Source organism: Marmota flaviventris, chromosome 11 (genome assembly GCF_047511675.1).
Source record: "Marmota flaviventris isolate mMarFla1 chromosome 11, mMarFla1.hap1, whole genome shotgun sequence".
In the NCBI taxonomy this organism is placed as follows: Eukaryota; Metazoa; Chordata; class Mammalia; order Rodentia; family Sciuridae; genus Marmota; species Marmota flaviventris.
The window spans coordinates 33,562,315-33,586,064 of NC_092508.1; the positions used below are offsets into that span (position 1 = coordinate 33,562,315).

The 23,750-nt window shown below is 35.4% G+C and overlaps 1 protein-coding gene across 1 annotated transcript in view; it reads left to right on the top strand.

Moving 5' to 3' along the window:
- Nucleotides 1–23,750, top strand: part of C2cd6 (C2 calcium dependent domain containing 6) — a 115,690-nt gene that overhangs the window by 21,969 nt on the left and 69,971 nt on the right. Inside the window, 3 exon segments of the mRNA XM_027941943.2 lie at nucleotides 3,071–3,139; nucleotides 4,996–5,075; nucleotides 9,443–9,589. Of these exon segments, the coding sequence (XP_027797744.2) occupies nucleotides 3,071–3,139; nucleotides 4,996–5,075; nucleotides 9,443–9,589 (296 nt within the window).

A 23,750-nucleotide genomic window follows, 5' to 3' on the forward strand; every position in this document is an offset into this window, starting at 1 on the left:
TACAGACCAATATCTCTAATGAACCTAGATGCAAAAATCCTCAATAAAATTCTGGCGAATCGGATACAAAAACATATCAAAAAAATTGTACACCATGATCAAGTAGGATTCATCCCTGGGATGCAAGGCTGGTTCAATATATGGAAATCAATAAATGTTATTCACCACATCAATAGACTTAAAAATAAGAACCATATGATCATCTCGATAGATGGGGAAAAAGCATTCGACAAAGTACAGCATCCCTTTATGTTCAAAACTCTAGAAAAACTAGGGATAACAGGAACATACCTCAATATTGTAAAAGCAATCTATGCTAAGCCTCAGGCTAGCATCATTCTGAATGGAGAAAAACTGAAGGCATTCCCTCTAAAATCTGGAACAAGACAGGGATGCCCTCTCTCTCCACTTCTGTTCAACATATTTCTCGAAACACTGGCCAGAGCAATTAGACAGACGAAAGAAATTAAAGGCATCAAAATAGGAAAAGAAGAACTTAAATTATCACTATTTGCAGATGATATGATTCTATACCTAGCAGACCCAAAAGGCTCTACAAAGAAACTATTAGAGCTAATAAATGAATTCAGCAAAGTGGCAGGATATAAAATCAACACGCATAAATCAAAGGCATTCCTGTATATCAGCGACAAATCCTCTGAAATGGAAATGAGGACAACCACTCCATTCAAAATATCTTCAAAAAAAATAAAATACTTGGGAATCAACCTAACAAAAGAGGTGAAAGACTTATACAATGAAAACTACAGAACCCTAAAGAGAGAAATAGAAGAAGATCTTAGAAGATGGAAAAATATACCCTGTTTATGGATAGGCAGAACTAACATCATCAAAATGGCGATATTACCAAAAGTTCTCTATAGGTTTAATGCAATGCCAATCAAAATCCCAACAGCATTTCTTGTAGAAATAGAGAAAGCAATCATGAAATTCATATGGAAAAATAAAAGACCCAGAATAGCAAAAACAATGCTAAGCAGGAAGTGTGAATCAGGCGGTATAGCGATACCAGACTTCAAACTATACTACAGAGCAATAGTAACAAAAACAGCATGGTACTGGTACCAAAACAGGCGGGTGGACCAATGGTACAGAATAGAGGACACAGAAACCAATCCACAAAACTACAACTATCTTATATTTGATAAAGGGGCTAAAAGCATGCAATGGAGGAAGGATAGCATCTTCAACAAATGGTGCTGGGAAAACTGGAAATCCATATGCAACAAAATGAAACTGAATCCCTTTCTCTCGCCATGCACAAAAGTGAATTCAAAATGGATCAAGGAGCTTGATATCAAATCAGAGACACACCGTCTGATAGAAGAAAAAGTTGGCTACGATCTACAGTCGGTGGGGTCGGGCTCCAAATTCCTCAATAGGACACCCATAGCACAAAAGTTAATAACTAGAATCAACAAATGGGACTTACTCAAACTAAAAAGTTTTTTCTCAGCAAAAGAAACATTAAGAGAGGTAAATAGGGAGCCTACACCCTGGGAACAAATCTTTACTCCTCACACTTCAGATAGAGCCCTAATATCCAGAGTATACAAAGAACTCAAAAAATTAGACAATAAGAGAACAAACAACCCAATCAACAAATGGGCCAAGGACCTGAACAGACACTTCTCAGAGGAGGACATACAGTCAATCAACAAGTACATGAAAAAATGCTCACCATCTCTAGCTGTCAGAGAAATGCAAATCAAAACCACCCTAAGATACCATCTCACTCCAGTAAGATTGGCAGCCATTAGGAAGTCAAACAACAACAAGTGCTGGCGAGGATGTGGGGAAAAGGGTACACTTGTACATTGCTGGTGGGACTGCAGATTGGTGCAGCCAATTTGGAAAGCAGTATGGAGATTTCTTGGAAAGCTGGGAATGGAGCCACCATTTGACCCAGCTATTCCCCTTCTCGGTCTATTCCCTAAAGACCTAAAAAGAGCATGCTACAGGGACACTGCTACATCGATGTTCATAGCAGCACAGTTCACAATAGCAAGACTGTGGAACCAACCTAGATGCCCTTCAATAGACGAATGGATAAAAAAAATGTGGCATTTATACACAATGGAGTATTACTCTGCATTAAAAAATGACAAAATCATAGAATTTACAGGGAAATGGATGGCATTAGAGCAGATTATGCTAAGTGAAGCTAGCCAATCCCTAAAAAACAAATGCCAAATGTCTTCTTTGATATAAGGAGAGTAACTAAGATCAGAGTAGGGACGAAGAGCAGGAGAAGAAGATTAACATTTAACAGGGATGAGAGGTGGGAGGGAAAGGGAGAGAGAAGGGAAATTGCATGGAAATGGAAGGAGACCCTCAGGGTTATACAAAAGAACATACAAGAGGAAATGAGGGGAAAGGGAAAAATAATACAAGGGGGAGAAATGAAGGTCAGTAGAGGGGGTAGAGAGAGAAGAGAGGAGGGGAGGGGAGGGGAGGGGGGATAGTAGAGGATAGGAAAGGTAGCAGAACACGACAGTCACTAGTATGGCAATATGTAAATCAATGGATGTGTAACTGATGTGATTCTGCAATCTGTGTATGGGGTGAAGGTGGGAGTTCATAACCCACTTGAATCAAAGTGTGGAATATGATATGTCAAGAAATTTGTAATGTTTTGAACAACCCACAATAAAAAATTAAAAAATAAATAAATAAATAAATAAATAAATCAAAATTTTATCTGAAATTGGGAGTGGAGGTGTGAGGAATGTGAGTAAATAATGTACATATATGTATATGAACATGTATTTATGCCAGTGTCTTTGCCTATTAACAATTTTGAGTTGATATTTTCCATACTTTAATCATACAAAAATATTTAACTCTAACATGAAAGATTTTAACATTTCAGGAAATGAATAGATTTTCTATAAGTACTCCTTGTGTAAATATTTATTTCTTAAAATCAAGAGATTCATACTTGGGCTTTTGTAACTTACACATTTGTGAAGTAAAACTATCACTTGCTATCACCTTTCTAATGAAATACCATTCTGATCAAACAATAAAATATAGTTGCCATTTTTAGTTTATCTGCAGGTTGGAGGTGGAATTTATGTTCTCCTATGGAAATTTTGGTTATGGATTTTCACATCAGGTTAGTTCCCCTCTTTTAAAAACTTAGATTCTATTTTGGCTCTTCATTCAAATCATTTTCTTTTGAGCCTCTGTTTTTTTCCAGTTTGTTAAATACTAATTTTGAAGAATTTATGGTGGTTCATGCCTGTAATCCCAGCAGCTTGGGAGGACTGAGACAGGAGGATCTCAGTTTTGCTGCCAGCCTCAGCAACTTAGAGGCTCTAAGCAACTTAGTGAGACCCTGTGTCTAAATAAAAAATAAAAAAGTCCTGGGGAATATGGTTTAGTAAGTAAGTGCCTTTGGATTCAAACCCTGGTACCAAAATAAATGTTTTTGAAAGAATGCTGCTCTACTTTCTGCCCTTGAGGTATATAGACTTTTCTTCTGCCTAAAAACAAGAGACTTTACCATTATTTCCTTATACATTTTTAAATGTATCTTTCATGTCAGAAACTTTATTACAAAACTTGCTTTTGTGTTATACCTACAACAAGTTTATGAATTAAAATTGAAAATGAACGTATTTTAAGTATTCAAGAAATGAGTGTGGATTTTTACACTTAAAAATATTAAAAATGGAGTTATTAAAATAATGTTATTCAGATAATGTTTTCTACTTTGATTTTTCCTCCATGGTTGTTTTCAATTGAAAAAACAACCATGATTGTTTCTGTTGTTGTTTGAACTTTTTCAATTCATCAAGAGAGTAATATACTGAGAGAAGATAGCTTCTTGCCTGTTCAAATTCACTACCATATATAAATATTTGTGTACTAACCTGTATTCTTTTCTTTACATCCTTAGGCTAGATTCCTTAGAAAGAAAATTATTGTTCAAAACAATGGCCTTGTTAAGAATTTGTTCTAGAAAAGTTATACTAATATATTCTCTTACCCACTGTTTAAAAGAACTCTTGATATCTTTGAGTATTATCACAGTTTTGGGACATTTAAAAATCCAGTCCCATTAGTGCTGCTATTAAATAGGGGAAATGATCCCTATATTTCAATATTTTTTAAAGTGTTGAGTGTTTTAAAATTAGTAATTGAAAGTGGCAACATCAGCCTTATTGACTAAGCATATTGCAATGTTAACTGAGAAATCTATATATTTTAAAATTTTGCCTATGGTATATCACAATTATCTTTAATGTATTTTGAAGAAGTAAATAATATACAGGTGAAAGCTTGAAGGAACAGGTTTTCTTTTCTATTTTGTTTTTCTTTCTGTTTTCTTATGATAAGTTAGGCTATCTAGGAACCCTTAATTGTTCAGACCTTTTGAATGATAGTCATAGTTTATGAGCATGAATTTCAGAAGTAGGTTTTGAGTCCAGATAAAAGCATATCATGTAAACACAGCAATGCTTAAGGAGACAGATACTTTTCATATGAAACTGAGCAGGTATTGTTTTATATATGTGGAATTTACTAAAACAAGGAACAAAGATATACATATAGAAAAGAATGGGTTGTATCATAAAAATTCAGCTGATTTTATGCCTATGAACTATTTAGTTATCCTTATCTATCATGATACAGTAAAAAGAATACCATACTCAAGGAGAGAAAAGGCTATGTTCACATCCTGGCTCTCATGCTTATTGTTTAATTTTAAACAAATTACTGATCTCTGGTATCATCTGTAAAATAGGCAGTTACTACCTACCTCATTGATTTATTAAATGGATTGAATAAGATTAAAGTTATAAAAAAGGCTTGTAAATATTTAATACCCCCAAAAGTTCATTCTTTTCTTCATGCCTTTTCTTCTTATATTGTCACTTAAGTACTCTCTCATCGTCATGAGGGATTAATAATAATAGGATAAGTTGTAATTAAATAGTGTTAAAATATAATTACATTTTTCTTCAGTTAAAACCTCTTCAAAAAATTGTTGAACCATCTATGTTTATGAATATTGCACCACCTCCAGAAAGAACAGATCCCCTAACGTAAGTGTTTTAAGTCTCGTTAATATGGTCAGATCATGTACAATTTTAGTAAAATTTGACAGAGCAATTTAGTTATCTTAAAAAGCCTTGAGGACATGACCAGGATGGGCTAGAATCCAAGGTAAAGAAAATACTGACTTGTTTTGTTTAATAAGGTGGGAAAATATATGAATTTCTGGGTGTAGTCTTGGAGAAAGGAGATGAGAAGATGTGGAGTCAAGAAAGAGAAAGAGCCTCCTTCATGCCTGAAGGAGGAGCAGGAGAGGCTTAATGAGAAAGTTGTCCAGTGAGAGACTCCTTTCTGGGAATAGAGGTCAGGGACTTTTAAGATCAGGGTGTCAGGTAGTTGTCAGTTTTCTGTTCTACAGTATAGTAATGTTACTTCCACCTCCACAACACTCCAATTGTTACTTCCAAATCAACAGTAAAAAGACATGGTAAAAACCATCAATAGCAAAATAAAAGTAATTTAAAATATAATATGCTGATCTATCTTGAAATTTCAACAATAAAAATAAATTGAAGAAAAATGAGCACCCAAGAAAGAGATTTAATCTTTAGTGTTAAAGAATAAGAAGTGGAAAAAAATCTGAAATAGTATTGAGGGAACTCCATATAGAATGCAAAATTGTTTTCTAAATGCCTATTTTCCCTAGTCACACCAATAATGGGTATTAAAAATATACATCACCTATTTGGTATTGTGATTTGTGAAAATAATAAAGTTGTTGTATTGTTTCCTTTATATATTGACATTTTCCCCTCTGTTTATTGATTAAGTAAGAATTTACTGAATGTCTGCTATATCCCCCAGGCACTGAAACTACAAAGATAAATGAGATCTGGTTGCTGACCTCAATCTCATGGTTTAATGAAAAGATAATATGCAAAAAATTAATGATAACTAGCATTATAATGCAGATAGGGTAAGAACCCTTCTAGACCCCTTCCAGAGCTAAACATAAAGAACCATAGGACAGTTAATAAGCTTTTAATTCTCTGAGGAGTTGGGGAAGACAGTATTATCAAGTAAGGCTACAAAAAAGGAAATGTTTGAGGTAAGATTTTGGGAAAAAAAAGATACATTGAGCTGATTTCAGAGGGGTGTGGGAACACATTCTCCAAAGAGGGCACATATATAAGGCTATGCTGTATTGCAGTAGCTAGTTGTGAGTGGATAGTGAGTAGTTAGCTGTGAGTAGCTAAGAGCAGCACAGGAGCAAGGAGGGGAATAATGTGAGAGAGAGGAGTAGGCATAGGCAAGGTATAGCGATTAAGAATTCAGGATCAGGTGTGGTGGTGCCTGTGTAATCCTAGTGGCTCAGAAGGCTTAGACAGGAGGATTATGAGTTCAAAGCCAGCCTCAGCAACTTAGCGAGGCACTAAGCAACTCAGTGAGACTCTGTCTCTTCTCTAAATAGAATACAAAATAGGGCTAGGGATGTAGCTCAGTGGTTGAGTGGCTCTGAGTTCAATTCCCAGTACCAAAAAAAAAAAAAAAAAGCAGGATCTACACTGGATGGTGTATGCCTGTAATCCCAGCAGCTTGAAAGTTTGAGGCAAGAGGATCATGAGTTCAAAGACTGCCTCAGCAACGAAGCAAGGCCCTAAGTAACTAAGTGAAACCTATATATAAATAAAATATGAAAAGAGGGCAAGGATGTGGCTTTGTGCTTAAGCACCCCTAGGTTCAATCTCCAGTATTAAAAAAAAAAAAAAAGAATTCAGGCACAAGAGCCAGACTAGTTGGGTTCCAGTACTAGCTATATGACTTTGGGCAAGTTACCTAGGTAATTGATCCTTTATTTATTGAATATTTGGTCTGTGCAGAGACATATGGCTTAGAGACTGACAGAGGATTATTGTGATATTAACTAGGTGATGAGTCCAGTTGCAGCTGTGGCACTAGTTTTGGAGTAAATTAACCCATCTGGTGGTATCTGGTATACAGCTATAGATCCAGTCAATGCTTCTTCTTCCTTACTTGCTAGTAAAGACTATCAGAATCAGTTTGCATTTAGCTGGCAAGAAGAGCGCTACACTTTCCTTCTCCTGCCTCAGAGGTATATCAGCTCTCAGCCCTAGGTCATAATTTAGTTTCCCGGGATCTTGATCACGTTTTCCTTCTGTAAAATCTCATACTGGCCTATTGCATTGGTAAAATTTTGCTGATTGGACTAGTGAATAAGAAGTAGCAACTATCCTAGGTTTATCAATGAGACATTTTCACATCAGAGAGTAGGAAATAAATATGCAGAAATTCAGGAGCTTTCTACCTCAGTGGAATTTCTAAGGGCCAGTGATATTGGGCATGTTGAGATATCCCTTCTAAGGAGATTGTTGCATTTGGTCCCTCCTACAACCAAAAAAGAGACACAATACCTAGTGGGCTAATTTGGATTTGAAGGTACCCTGTTCCTCATTTGGGTGTGTTAGTATGGCCTATTTACTGAGTGACCCCCAAAGCTGGTAGTTTTGCATGGAACCCAGAACAAGAGAAGGCTCTGCAACAGTTGCAAGCTGCTTTGCCAGTTGCTCTGCCACTTGGACCCATATGATACAACAGATCTAGTGGCATAATACATGTCAGTGACAGATGGAGACAGTATGTTTGGAGATTTTAGCAAGCCTCTATGGATGAATCATGGAACAGACCCTTAGAATTTTGGAACAAAGCCCTGTCACCACCTGCAGATAGCTACTCTACTTTTCAGAAAGAGTTCCACTTAGTAGAGACTGAATGTTTAATCATAGGCTACCAAGTTACCATGCAAACTGAGCTGCTGTCATTAACTTGGTTGTCTGACCCACTAAGCCATAAAGTTGGCAGTGCACAGTGATACTTCATCATCAAACGGAAATGATATTATGTGACCGGGCCCAATCTTACAGTAGTTACATATTTTTCTTCCCTACATGCAGTGCTTCTGACAAAACTACAGTTTATGAACTTGAAAGATGCCTTTTCCATGATCATGGTATTCCACACAGCATTGTTCTAATCAAGGAACTCACTTCATAGCAAACAAAATGCAGCTTTGTTTCCATGATCATTAAATTTGTTGGTCTTATTGCCATACTGAAGCATCTGGATTAACAATGGAATAGCCTTTTGAAGATTCAGTTACAGTACCAGCTGGGTGGCACTTTTAAGTCTGGGGCAAGGTTCTTTAGAAGGTTGTTTGTACTCTGAATCAGTGACTGATATATATTGTTTTTTCTCCCATATCAAGATTCATGCATGGGTTCATGCATAAAGGTGTGGAAATGGAAGTTATGCTACTCAGTGTTACCCATAGGGATCCTCTAGCAAAATTCTTGCTCTGTTTCATGTAACCTTATCCTCCACTGACCTAGAAGTCTTAGTTCTAAGGGGACAAGTAGACATAATGACTTCCACAGAACTGGATGTGAATATTGCTATCTAGCCACTTTGGGCTCCTCATTCCTCTGCATCAGCAAGCAAACAAAGGAATTACTGCACTTGTAGGTGATTGATGTGGTGCTATTATTTCCTGAACCAGAGAATTCTGAGGCAATAATATATTTAAAGAAGGGGAAAAATGGTGAGCTCTGTTTTAGACATACTGAGTTTAAGGTGCGTACCACTATGCATAATACAGTTTAAGAACATGAGTTTTATTGTCAAAGAAGCTGTGTTCAGATGTTTGCTTTGTCATTTCTCAGCTACAAGACTTTGGGGGTAGTTGCTTAACTTCTTTAAACCTAGTTTTTTTTTTTTTTTAAAGAGAGAGAGAGAGAGAGAATTTTTTTAATATTTTTTTTTTTTAGTTTTCAGCGGACACAGCATCTTTGTTTGTATGTGGTGCTGAGGATCGAACCTGGGCCGCACGCATGCCAGGCGAGCGTGTTACTGCTTGAGCCACATCCCCAGCCCAAAAACCTAGCTTTTTATATGTAAAGTAGGATCTAATGATTTTCATCTCATTAGATGCATTTACTATGAAAACTGAGGTAATATTTTATATGGAGTCTATGAACACAGTGTCTGACACACAATATATTCCATAGAATTAATAGATTTAAAGATTGAGATACTTGGGAGACAGATTCAGCTGTAAATATTGGGAGAGAGATCTGGGCTCAGATATTTTCTATTTTTCTTTCTTCAGGTCTCTCTTCTCCCCCTTGCTGCTCATGATCTTAGTAGAAAGCAGAGTGAAGTTAACACTTTTCTCAGCAATAATTCCTGATTATTTTCTTCTTTCTTAACTCTCTACTCTGATGGCTTAAGGTAGATAGGCAAGCTGAATAAAAGACAGAAGGTTTCAGAAGTAATAGCTACCACTGGTTTTAGAAGTGCACTTTGATATATATCAATATTTAACTTTATTACCATTTTTCAGAAATGTTATTACACCACGACCAGTAGAATATCCAGCATTTTTATCCCCAGACCTGAATGTTACTGTTGGGACTCCAACTACTTCGAAGGAGACAAACCAGACACCTGTTGTGCGGCTTGAAAAACTTGAGCAACAACCCCGGGAAAGGTAAAAAACACAAAAGTTTTCATTTATTTATTATTTATGTCGTAGGTTAATTTCTTCCTTTGAGACATGGGCTTGGTATAAGTCCAGCCACATTGACTGTGTTATTTCATGGGTTCATGGATTATCCAATTCAGGTGTTTTGTTTAAAAACAACAACAACAAAAAAGTCAGTTTATAGCAAGAAAAGAGTTGAAAATTCACTTATGAGGAAGAAAGCTTATTATTTCTGTCTTCAATCAAAAATGTTTTCCGTAGCCTCTTGTTCTTTTGTGTATTTCTTATCCTTTTTCTTCTCTATGCTTCAGTCTAGATATTTTCTTCTGATTTACATTCTAGTTCAGTGGTTCTTCTTTGTTTCTAACCTGCTGTTAAACCAGTTGAATTCTTTATTTCAGTTACTTTCTTTTTATGGAATGTCCATGTATTTGTATACTTTCTATTTATCTTCCCAAACCTCTAGCCTTGTCTTCTAACACCTTAAACATATTAGTTGTGTTGGTCAGCTCAGACCACTATTAAAAAAAATACCAGAGAGGAGGTGGCTAAAACTTTATACACTTATTTTTCATAGTCCTGGAAGTTAGGAAGTCCAGAATCAAGGTGCTGACTGATTTGATTCCTGCTGAGGGCCCTGTTCCTCATTTGCAAATCACCTTCTTGCTGTACCATCACAGAGTGGAAAGGGGGGAGGGGTATATGATTTCTCTTATGTCTCTTCTTATATGGACACTAATTTCACTCAGAAAGAAATTACGTCCCAAATATCATTACCTAGGGGATTAGGGCTTCAACATATTAATTTGGGTAGGGGGAGAGCACTCAAAGTACAGGAATTATTGCTGTTTTAATGTTAAGATCTAATGACTCCATTATCTGAATCTCTTATAAATATGTTCCAAATGTCGGTTTTTATATTAGTTTTCAGTCTTTTTATTTTTTATTTTTGGCACCCAATGCTGCTTAATCACTGAGACACATCCCCAGCCTTTTTTTGTTATTTTTATTTTGACATAGGTTCTTGCTAAGTTGCTTAGCACCTTGCCAAGTTGCTGAGGCTGGCCTTGTACTTACAATCCTCCTGCCTCAGCCTCTTGAGCCTCTGAGATTATAGGTATGTGCCACTGCTCCTGGCAGATTTTACATTCTTGTATGCCTAGTTGTGCTACTGGATACAGGTACTGTATTTGAAAATTTTTAGAACTAATTTGAGGCTCTTAACTACATATTATTACAGAGAAAGTATTTATTTGCATCTGATAGCCAGTTAGGCAAAGAGTACAGGAAATTCCCAGATCACTGTAAAGCAAATAAGATTAAGACTGAAATGATTTGTAGCTGGTCTTTAGTTCCTCTGATGATTAATCTTTTTCTGCTTTACTCTTACTCCTAGTGACAGAACTGGATTTAGGAGGAGGAAAGACAACCAAGTCATGATATTTAAAGAAGCTAGATAAAAAATATTTTTCAATTTTGTTCGAAAGCCTCAATGAGGGCCAGGTGTAGTGGTGCACACCTGCAATCCCAGAGACTTGGGAGGCTGAGGCAGGAAGATTACAGGTTCAAGGAGAGTCTCTGAAATTTAGTAAGACCCTAAGCAACTTAATAAGACCCTGTCTTAAAATAAAAAAAAATAAAATGTGTTAGGGATATAGCTCAGTGACAAAGCACTCCTGAGTTAAATCCCAGTACCTTTCTCCCTTAAAATCAATGAGTTGTAGAGGTAGTGAGGGGTTGCAGATCCAAGATTCCATACAGAAAGCAAGCCCAGAGATGTTGAGCCCACAATTTGGTGCCATTTATTTTTCAAGGCATTTGTTGTGACCAAAAAGGTAAAGAACTGGTTCCATGGTTTGGCTATTGTGAGTTGTGCTGCATGAATGGCATACATGTATCACTGTAGTATGATGACTTTAATTCTTTATGATGAATTGATAAGTGGGATAGTTGGGTCTTATGTGGTTCCATTCCTAGTTTTTAGAGGAACCTCCATACTGATTTCCATAGGGGTTGTATTTTTTTTTTAAATTTACAATCTCACCAACAGTGTAAATGTGTTCCCTTTTCTCTACATCCTCTCCAGCATTTAGTATTGTTTGTATTTTTGATGGCTTCCATTTTAACTGCTGTGAGATAAAATCTCAGAGTAGTTTTGATTTGTATTCCCCTAATTGCTAATGATGTTGAGAAACTCACACACATATCATTGTTGTTCATTTCTGTATCTTTTTAAAGGAGTGTCTTTTAATTCATTTGCCCACTTATTAAGTGCATTATTGTTTTTATTTGGTGTTGAGTTTTTTGACTTTATATAGTCTAGATACTAATCCTCTATAAGAAGAACGGCTAGCAAAGATTTCTCCATTATGTAGGTTTTCTCTTCACATTCTTAATTGTTTCCTTTGCTGTGCAGAAACTTTTTAAATTTGATGCCATTCCATTTATTAATAACTCTTGGTATTATTTCAGGAGCATTAGTAGTCCTGTTAAAAGTTGTTGCCTGTGTCTATATGCTAAAGTATTGACCATATATATATATATATATTTTTTTTTTTCCTAGCAATTGCATAGTTTCTGTTCTGATTCCTAGGTCTTTAATATGTATTTAGTTGATGTTGGGGCAGGGTGAGAGAAAAGGTGTAGTCTCATTGTTCTACATATGGATAACCACTTTTCCCAGCTCCATTTGTTTAAAAGGCTGTCTTCTGCAGTGTGTTTTTGGTGCCTTTATCAAGGATCAGATGACTGTATCTGTGTGGATTTGTCTAGTGTCTCCTATTCTGTACCTTTTTTTGGTCTATGTGTCTGTTTTTATGTCAGTGACATGCAGTTTTTGTTACTATAACTCTTTAGTATAATTTGAAGTCAGATATTGTGATGCCACCAGCATTACTTTTTTGGCTTAGAATTGCTTAAACTATTCTGGATCTTTTATTTTTCTAAATGAATATTAGAACTGTTTTCTAGTTATGTGAAGAATGTTATTGATATTTTGATGGGGATTGCATTGAATCTCTATATTGCTTTGGTAGTATGGCTACATTAACATTTTAATTCTGCCTATTCATGAATATGGGAGGTCTTTTCATCTTTGTGTGTCTTCTACAATTTCTTCCTTCAATGTTCTATAGTTTTCTTTACAGTCTTTCATCTCCTTTGTTAGATTTATTCCTAGATAATTTTTTGAGGCTATTGTGAATAGGATTGTTTTCCTGATTACTTTCACAGCAGATTCATTGTTGGTATAAAAGAGATTTTTGTATATTACTTTTGTAATCAGCTACTTTGTTGAATTTGTTTAATTGATCTAGCAGTCTTTTGTTGGAGTTTTAATTTTTTTATCTTCTCAGTATAGGACCATATTTGTAAGCACTGATAATTTGACTTCTTCCTTTCCTTTTTTTTAAAATTTTTCCTGTGTGTGTGTGTGTGTGTGTGTGTGTGTGTGTGTGTGATGCTAAGGATTGAACCCAGGCCCTTGTGCATGCAAGGCAAGCACTCTGCCAACTGAGCTATATCCCAGCCCTTTCCTATTTTTATTCCTTTTATTTTCTTCTCTTGCCTAATTGCTCTGACTAGAATTTCTAGTACTAAATAGGAATAGTGAGAGTTGACATCCTTGTCTTATTCTGGATTTTAAAGGAAATTCTTTTAGTTTTTCCTGATTTACTATGATGTTGGCTTGGTGTATATATATATAATATATACTATATATATATTATATATAATATATATATAATATATACTATATATATAATTATATATAATATATATATAATATATATATAATCTCCTTTATGATGTTGAGCTAAGTTCCCTAGTTTCTTCAGTGTTCTTATTATGAATGGGTGCTGAATTTTGTCATGTTTTTTTCTGAATCTATTGAGATGACCAAGTGTTTTTTGTCCTTAATTCTGTTTGTGTGATGGACTACACTTATTGATTTGCATGTTAAACCATTCTTTCATCTCTGGGATAAAACCAAATTGGTCATGATGGTACAGTCTTCTTAATATGCTGTTGAATATGATTTGCTAATATTTTATTAAGTATTTCTACACCTAAGTTCATCAGGAATATTGGTCTCTAGTTTTCTTTCCTGATGTTTCCTTATCTGGTTTTGGTATGAGTGTGATACTAGCTACATAAAATGGACTTGTAAGTATTTCATCTCTATTTCATGGAGCATTGGCATTAATTCTTCATCACAGATCTGGTAGAATTCAGGGTTTTTCTTTGTTAGACCTTTTTTTGCTTCTATCTCATTACTATTTGTGGTCTGTTTAGGTTTTTTATGTCTTCTCAATTCAATTTTGCTGGTAATTTTTGTCTAGAAATGTTTCCATTTCTTGTAGGTTTTCCAGTTTATTAGAGTATTAAGTTTTCAGAATAGTTCTTAATGATCCACTGGATTTCTATATTTATGGTGATTTCTCCTTTTTTCATCTCTAATTTTTAAATTTGGGTCTTGTCTCTTTTTCTTTTGGTTAGTTTGCCTATAGCTTATCAATGTTGTTTACTTTTTGAAAGAGTCAACTCTTTGTTTCATTGATTCTTTGTATTTTTTTTAAATTCTCAATTTCATTAATTTTGGTTCTAATTTTAATTATATCCTTCATTTTGCTGGTTTTGGAATTGGTTTATTGTTCCTTTTCAGGGGCCTTTAGATGCATCATTAGGTTGTTTATTTGTTCTGATTTTCCTTTGTAGATATTCATAGCTATAACATTTCCTCTTTGAACTGCTTTCCTAGTGTTCCAGAGGTTCTGACATCCCATAGGAATTTTTAAATTTCTCCCCTAATTTCTTATCACACATTGATCATTCAGAAGTAAATTTTTTAATCTCCATCTGTTTATACAGTTTCTACAGGGTTGTTTTTGTGTGTGTGTGTGTGTGTGTGTGTGTGTTGATTTCATTCTGTTATGATCTGATAAGATGTAAGGAATTATATCATTTTTTTTTAACTTTTAGAGAGTTACTTTGTGGCCTAAAATATGGTCTGATTTTGAGAAGGTTCCATGATTCTCTGAGAAGAAAGTATATTCAGCTGCTGTTGGATGAAATATTCTATAGATGTCTGTTAAGTTCATTTGATTTATAATATTTTTCAGGTTCAAAGAGTCTTTACTGAGTTTATATCTCAATGATCTATCTGATAGCGAGAAAAGTATGTTGAAATCACCCAGTATTATTGTACTAAGTTCTGTCAAAGGCTTTAATTTGAGTAGTATCTCTTTTAGACCTTCTTTGTCTCTTCTGATTGATATTATTTTGAAGTCTGGTTTGTCAAATATAAGAATAGATACTTCTGCTTACTTCCAGGCTTTATTCACATGGTATATTAATTTACAGCCTTTCACTTTCAGCCTGTGACTGTCTTTGCCTAGAAGGTGTGTCTCTTGCAAACAACATATAGTTTGGTCTTGATTTTTTTCTTTTTTCTTTTTAAATTTATATATGACAGCAGAGTACATTACAATTCTTATTATACATAGAGAGCACAATTTTTCATATCTCTGGTTGTGTACAAAATATATTCACACCAATTTATATCTTCATATATGTACTTTGGATAATAATATCCATCACATTCCACCATCATTTCTAACCCCATCTTCCCTCCCTTCCCCTCCAAATCCTCTGCCCTATCTAGAGTTCATCTATTCCTCCTATGCTTCCTCTCCCTATCCCACTATGAATCAGCCTTCTTATATCAGAGAAAACATTTAGCATTTGGTTTTGGGGGATTGGCTAACTTCACTTAGCATTATCTTCTCTAATTCCATCCATTTACCTGCAAATGCCATAGTTGTATTCTCTTTTATTGCTGAGTAATATTCCATTATGTATATATGCCATATATTTTTTATCCATTCTTCTATTGAAGGGCATCTAGGTTGGTTCCACAGTTTAGCTATTGTGAATTGTGTTGCTATAAACATTGATGTGGCTGTGTCCCTGTGGTATGCAGTTTTTAAGTACTTTGGGTATAGACTGAGGAGAGGGATAGCTGGGTCGAATGGTGGTTCCATTTCCAATTTTCCAAGAAATCTCCATACTGCTTTCCATATTGGCTGCACCAAATTGCAGTTCCACCAGCAGTGTATGAGTATACCTTTTCCCCATATCCTCACCAACACTTATTGTTGTTTGTCTTCATAATAGCTGCCATTCTGACTGGAATGAGATGAAATCTTAGAGTGGTTTTGATTTGCATTTCTCTAATTGCTAGTGATGATGAACATTTTTTCATATATTTGTTGATTGATTGTATATTCTCTTCTGAGAAGTGTCTGTTCAGGTCATTGGCCCATTTATTTATTTGGGTTATTTGGTTTTTTTCTGTGCTTAGCTTTTTGAGTTCTTTACATACCCTAGAGATTAGTGCTCTATCTGATGTGTGAGGGGTAAAGATTTGCTCCCAGATGTAGGCTCTCTATTCACCTCACTGATTGTTTCTTTTGCTGAGAAGAAACTTTTTAGTTTGAGTCCATCCCATTTATTGATTGTTGATTTTAATTCTTGCGCCAAAGGAGGCTTATTAAGGAAGTTGGGGCCTAATCCCACATGATGGAAATTAGGGCCTACTTTTTCTTCTATTAGATGCAGGTTCTCTGGTTTTATTTCTAGGTCCTTGATTCATTTTGAGTTGAGTTTTGTGCATGGTGAGAGATAACAAAATTTCATTTTGTTTCATATGGATTTCCAGTTTCCCCAGCACCATTTGTTAAAGAGGCTATCTTTTCTCCAATGCATGTTTTTGTAACCTTTGTCTAATATAATTGTAATTTTGGGGTTAGTCTCTATGTCCTCTATTCTGTACCATTGGTCTACCAGTCTGTTTTGGTGCCAATGCCATGCTGTTTTTGTTACTATTGCTCTGTAGTATAGTTTAAGGTCTGGTATAGTGATGCCGCGTACTTCACTCTCCTGCTAAGGATTATTTTGGTTATTCTGGGTCTCTTATTTTTCCAGATGAATTTCTTGATTGCATTTTCTATTTCTATGAGGAACGCCATTGGGATTTTGATTGAAATTGCATTAAATCTTTATAGTGCTTTTCAAAGGATGGTCATTTTGATAATATTAATTCTGCCTATCCAAAAGCAAGATAGATCTTTCCATCTTCTAAGGTCTTCTTTGACTTCTTTCTTTAGGGTTCTATAATTTTCATTATATAGATTTTTCACCTCTTTTGTTAAGTTGATTCCTAAGTTTTTTTTTTTTGAGGCTATTATAAATGGGGTAGTTTTCTCATTTTCCTTTCTGAGGATTTATCACTAACAAAGAGAAATGCTTTTGATTTATGGGTATTGATTTTATATCCTGCTACTTTGCTGAACTCATTTACTAGTCCTAGAAATTTTGTGGTGGAACTTTAGAGTCTTCTAGGTATAGAATCATATCATCAGCAAATAGTGCTAATTTGAGTTCTTCTTTTCCTATGTGTATCTCTTTAATTTCTTTTGCCTGTCTAATTGTTCTGGCCAGTGTTTCAAGAACTATGTTAAAAGAAGTGGTGAAAGAGGGTATCCCTGATTGTTTCAGTTTTTAGAGGGAATGCCTTTAATTTTCTTCATTTAGAATGATGTTGGCCTGGGGCTTAGCATAGCCTTTATGATGTTGAGATATGTTTCTGTTTTCCCTAATTTTTCTAGTGTTTTAAACATGAAGGGGTGCTGTATTTTGTCAGATGCTTTTTTTTTTTTTTGCTTCTATTGAGATGATCATATGATTCTTATCTTTAAGTCTATTGATGTGATGAATTACACTTATTGATTTTCTTATGTTGAACCAACCTTGCATCCCTGGGATGAATCCCACTTGATTGTAGTGCATGATCTTTTTCATATATTTTTGTAATTAATTTGCCAGAATTTTATTGAGAATTTTTGCATTTATATTCATTAGAGATATTGGTCTCTTTTTTTGATGTGTGTTTGCCTGGTTTTGGAATCAGTGTCATATTGACCTCCTAGAATGAGTTTGGAAGTTCTCTCTCTTTTTCTATTTCCTGAAATAAATTGAAGAGTATTGGAATTAGTTTTTCTTTAAAGGCCTTGTAGAACTCAGCTGTGTATGCATCCGGTCCTGGGCTTTTTTTGGTTGGTAGATTTTGATGACATGACTTGAAATTGATCTGTTTAAATTGTGTGTATTGAATCCTGATTCAATTTGGGCAAATTATATGAGTCTATAAATTTGTCAATGCCTTCGATATTTTATATTTTATTGGGAGTACAAGTTTTCAAAATAATTTCTAATTATCTTCTGTATTTCTGTAGTGTCTTCCTTTTTCATCATGTATGTTAGTAATTTGAGTTTTCTCTCTCCTCTTTATTAGCATGGCTAAGAGTCTGTCAATTTTATTTATTTTTTTGAAGAACTAACTTTTTGTTCTGTCAATTTTTTTCAATTGTTTCTTTTGTTTCAATTTTATTGATTTCAGCTCTGATTTTAATTACTTCCTGCCTTCTACTGCTTTTGGTGTTGATTTGTTCTTCTTTTTTCTAGGGCTTTGAGATGTACTATCATTTATTTGTTGACTTTTTCTTCTTTTAAGGAATGAACTCCATGCAATGAACTTTCCTCTTAGAACTGCTTTCATAGTTTCCCAGAGATTTCGATATATTGTATCAGTATTCTCATTCACCTCTAAAAATTTTTAATCTCCTCCTTGATGTCTTCTGCAACCCATCCTTCATTCAGTAGCATATTATTTAGTTTCCAGGTTTTGGATTGGATTTTATTTCTTATTTTATCATTGATTTCTAATCTCATTCCATTATTATCTGGGATAGAATTCAGGGTAGTATCTCTACTTTTTTATATTTTCTAAGATTTGCTTTGTGGCATAGTGTATGGTCTATTTTAGAGAAGGACCCAAGTGCTGCTGAGAAGAAAGTGTATTTGCTTTTTGAAGGATGAAATATCCTATATATGTCAGTTAAATCCAAATTATTGATTGTAAATATTATTGAGTTCTATAGTTTCTTTGTTCAGATTTTATTTGGAAGATCTACCTAGTGATGAAAGAGGTGTGTTAAAGTCACCCAAATTTATTGAGTTATGATCTGTTTGACTCTTGAACTTGAGAAGAGTTTGTGTGATGAATGTAGATGCTCCATTGTTTGGGGTATATATATTTATAATTGTTAAGTCTTGTTGGTGTATGGTTCCCTTGAGGAGTATGTAGTGTCCTTCTTTATCCTTTTTGATTGACTTTAGTTTGAAGTTTACTTTATTTGATATGAGGATGGAAACCCCTGCTTGCTTCCGCAGTCCATGTGAGTGGTATGATTTTCCCAACCTTTCACCTTCAGTCTGTGGATGTATTTTCCTATGAGATGAGTCTCTTGGGAGCAGCATATTGTTGGGTCTTTTTTTTTTTTTTTTTTTGATCCAATTTGCTAGTGTATGTCTTTTGATTGGTGAGTTTAAGCCATTAACATTCAGGGTTATTATTGAGACATGATTTGTATTCCCAGCCATTTTTGTTTATTTTTGGTATTTAACATGACTTGGTTTCTCCTCTGATCAGATTTTCCTTTAGTGTAATCCCTCCATCTGCTGATTTTCATCATTGTTTTTCATTTTCTCCTCTTGGAATCTTTTGCTGAGGATGTTATGTAGTGCAGGCTTTCTAGTTGTAAATTCTTTTAACTTTTGTTTATCATGGAAGGTTTTTATTTCATCATCAAATAAATCTAAAGCTCAGTTTTGCTGGACATAAGATTCTTGGTTGGCATCCATTTTCTTTCAAAGCTTGGTATATGTTGTCCCATGATCTCCTGGCTTTGAGGGTCTGGGTTGAAAATTCTCCTAAGATAAGAATTGGTCTCCCCCTATATGTGATCTGATTTTCTCTCTTGCGGCTTTTAAGATTCTATCCTTATTCCGTATGCTAGGCATTTTCATTATAATGAGCCTTGATGTAGATCTGTTCTAGTTTTGTACATTTGGTGTCCTGTAAGCCTCTTGTATTTGGTTTTCCAATTCATTCTTCATGCTTGAGAAATTTTCTGATATTATCTCATTGAAGACATTGTATATTCCTTTGGTTTGAAACTCTGTGTCTTCCTCTATCTTAATAACTCTTAGATTTGGTCTTTTGATGCTGTCCCATAATTCTTGAATGTTCTATTCATGGTTTCTTATTGTCTTCACTGTGTGATCAACTTTATTTTCCATATTGTGTACTTTGACTTCATTATCTGATGTTCTTTCTTCCAAGTGATCTAGTCTGTTGGTTATGTTTTCTATTGAGTTTTTTATTTGATTTATTGTATCTTTCATTTCAAGGATTTCTGACTTTTTTTTTTCAGATTTCTTTCTCTGTCTTGAAGTAATCTTTTGCTACCTGTATTTGCTCTCTTATCTCTTTTTTGGAGTGATCAATTCTTAATTGCCTGTATTTGCTCATTAAGGTCATTCTTTAATTCACAGATCACTTTAATTCTGAACCTTCTGATCTCCTTCTCTGACATTTCATCTCATCAACTTTGCTGTACATGGGTTCTGTTATTATAGTATCCTGGTTTGTTTGGGGCACTTTCCTCCCTTGTTTTTTCATGTTGTCTATGTGTCTTCCTTTCTTGCAGTGTGGATCTGAGATATTATAGTTTCTTCCCTATATTCTTGTAGTATCCGTGCTGATTGTCTATACCTCATCTTGATGTTGGACTTTCAGACTCTGCTGGTATCCCTCAATGTATGCTACTGTATCCAAAAGTAATGGCAGCAATAGCTGAGGTAATTTGAGATAATAGTTAAGGTGCCCCAAGATGGAAGCAATGTCTTACAGAGATGGGGCTGAAAGAGTTGGCCTCATACTCCCTTTGGGATGCCTTCTCTGAAATGCAGCTGCTTCTAGGCCCTGTCTGTTGTTAAAAAGTTAGGGGCTATTGCATGGGGAAGGCTATGGCGATGACTACAGTATCCCAAGATGGAATTGGGTTAGGCTTAGGCTCCCAGGTTGCGGGGGTGGGAAGTGTACTCAGACCTACCCTGGACCTGGGTACTGTGCAAGTCGGTGTGGATGGATCTTGTCAGGGTCTGGGTTCCTGTGATAGTCTCTGGTGGTCAGAAGAGGTGGTCCTGTGCTGAAGGCTGGGCTCTGGTGGGTGTCTGGGCTCTGGCAGGTGTCTGCCCCACCGGTGGATGGGTGGACCTGGGCCTACTGTGAGCCTGGGTCCCACGCAGGCTGGTGTGGGCAGTCTGGGCTGGGCCTAGGCTGCCGCAGTTTGGTCTTGATTTTTTTGTCATTCTGCCCGTCTAAGTCTTCAGTTGAGACCATTTACGTTCAATGTTATTATAGAGAGATTCTTATTAATTCTGGCCTTTTTTATTAATTGTAACATTAATTTGGTCCTGTTTCTCATTTGCTTGGTTACTCTTCAAATAAGTTTTGTTCATTTGTGAGCACTGGGGTTTGTTTTTGATTTCTTCTGTATGTATGGAGTATTTCTTTTAGTAAGTTCTGTAATGCTGGTTTTGTAGTCATGAGATCTTTTAGTTTCTGCCTATCTTGGAAGGTTTTCTTTCTGCTTTAGTTTTGAAGGATAGCTTTGCTGGATATAACAATCTTAGTTGACAGTTATTTTTGTTCAGTGCTTAGAACACATCATTTCAAATCCTCCTGGCTTTGTGCTGGAAAATTGGAACGAATTTTGATTGTCGTGCCTCTAAATATGACCTTATGTTTTTCTCTTGAGGCTTTTACAATTGTATCCTTTTTCTATGTGTTAGGCATTTTAATGTGTCATGGAGAAATTCTTTTTTGATCTTGTCTATTTAGGGTTATGAATGATTCCTATATCTGGATGTGTATCTCATTCTCAAGGTTTGGAAATTTTTCTGTTTTTATTTCCCTGAAAATGTTACTCTTGCCATTAGCCTGCCTCTTACAACTCTCCTCAATTTCAATGATTTAGTGTCTTAATATTGTCCCAGAGTTCTTGTATATTCTGATTATGGTTACTTATTTTCTTTTCTTTAAATCCTGTCTAAATTTTCAAGGTTGGCCACTTTGTCTTCCTGCTCTGAGATTCTCTCTTCAGCTTGGTCAACTCTATTCGAGAGACTTTCAACTGAACATTTTAAAAAATTAATTTATTGTGCCTTTCATTTCAAAGATTCCTGTTTGGTTCTTTTTCAGTTATCTCTATTTCCTTTCTAAATTTCTCATTCATATCCTGAACAGACAATTGTTTTATCTGTGTTCTCTCAGAATTCATTGATCATTTTTATAATCATTTTAAAAATTCTTTCATCCACTTCAATACCTTTGGGGTCTGTTTATGGCAAATTATATGCTTTAGGAAGTGTTGTGTTACCTTGCTTTTCATATTTCTTGTATTCCTACATTGGTTTTTATGCATCTGTTGGGATGGATTTCTCTTCTAGTCTCACGTGTGGCCCTTTTTAGGGTTCTGCCTTCTCTTTCCAAAATCTTCTCTAGATTACTTCTCAGAGAGTGATCTAGATTGATATCCCCTTATAGGTGTGTTACCCACAGCCTTTGTGGTAATTTTAGCTTTTTGCTCTTAGCAGTGAATGTCTGTGTATGTGACCTGAGGGCCACCCCCTAGCCATTCCTACTGGGTACCTGGTCATTAGTTTGGGCTTTTTCCTCTTCTATTCTTTGTATTAAAGTATAGTTGAAGTTTCAATGTTAATTTGTGTGTGAAGCAAGGTATTCTGTGTTTTGGGTTAGTTTAGCAACATGGTCCCTATAGGTTTCCAGCACTTCACAGAATAGGAGTAAATAAATAATAGCAAAAACTGATGCACTAATATAAATACCTAGTTTCTAGGATGACATCTATAACGGTAATTCCCACAATGAAAACCAGTCAACAAACAAACAAGGAATGGTGGAGTCAGCAAATGTCAACAGCAAAAACAATAAATAACCATGAACTAAATCTGGCATTAAAGCAAACAGCAGGTGTCAACTGTATATCATCCAAAGTAGTAATAATTGCAACAACATGAATAGTGGAGAAAGGAGTTATATAAAGCAATTAGTTCTAAAAGATGGTACAAACAGTTCAGCAAGGGAAACAATGTGATAGGAAGCTAAAAGAGGGTTTACAGTGTCTAAAAAGTGAACAGAGAAATGTCCCTGATACTTCCAAGAGAAACCACATATGGTCAGCAAGACCCTGACATATCCTGGCAGATGGCACTACTAGTAGAGGAAAGCTTGTGTGGGAGTGCTTAATAATAATGATCTCAAAGGATTTTAGAGTTGTAAATTTTTCCTGAGTTAATTTGAGCCTGACCTCATAGACCTACAAATCTTCCTAATCTCCTACACTGATAAATTTGATCTGCTTTTCACTGATATAATTATGAGTTACTGGCTTCATGTTTTTCAGAGACTGGCTGAAATTTTAATTTCTTTTGTGCTAATTGTTTACAAGATGTAATGCTTTGCTGTTTTATTTATTGTTGTCTTAGCATGATCCCTGTCCTATGTATGAGTTGTCCAGTCACCCGCCAGATGCCACTGTGGACTTCTGGACTGCCCTAATGCTGAATATCCTTAATTGTTTAAGCCCTACCTAATAGAGAACAAGAATTTTGGTTTACTTCCCCCAACTTTGCCCTCTTTCAGCAGGAAGCAGCTTGGAGATGTCATTACCCATTTTTCTATAGAAATGGGATGTGGAAATTGACAGTGGGGTAATGTAACAGTGGTCCACTTTATGCTTTGAATATAGCCCTTGCTTCTCTGCACTGCAACTTATTTTAAAATGGACATGTTTCTTTATCTTTTTTTCTCTCTACTCCTCCCCTAATCTTTTCCCCTCCCTAATATCAAGGGAAAAAAGATTACTTTTCTTCCCCATAGTAGGAAGTTATCTGCTTCTAAGTACACACCCACCATAGGAATAAAGTAATCCAGACTTTGGGGATGGTACCAGAAGATCTCAGAAATTATTATCTCCCAAATTAACAAGTGAATTACAACTCCAACAGGGAACATGTGGAATGTAATCTTTGAATCACCTCTTTGAAAGCCCCCTGATGGGCAGCTTCTAGGATAGGAGTCCCCTGTGTTTCTCCTTTGCTAGCAAAATAATGAATCTTTTTCCTTTTTCTCATTAAAAAGAAAAGAAAAGAATGGATAGTCACTGCCTATGCCCATCTGTCC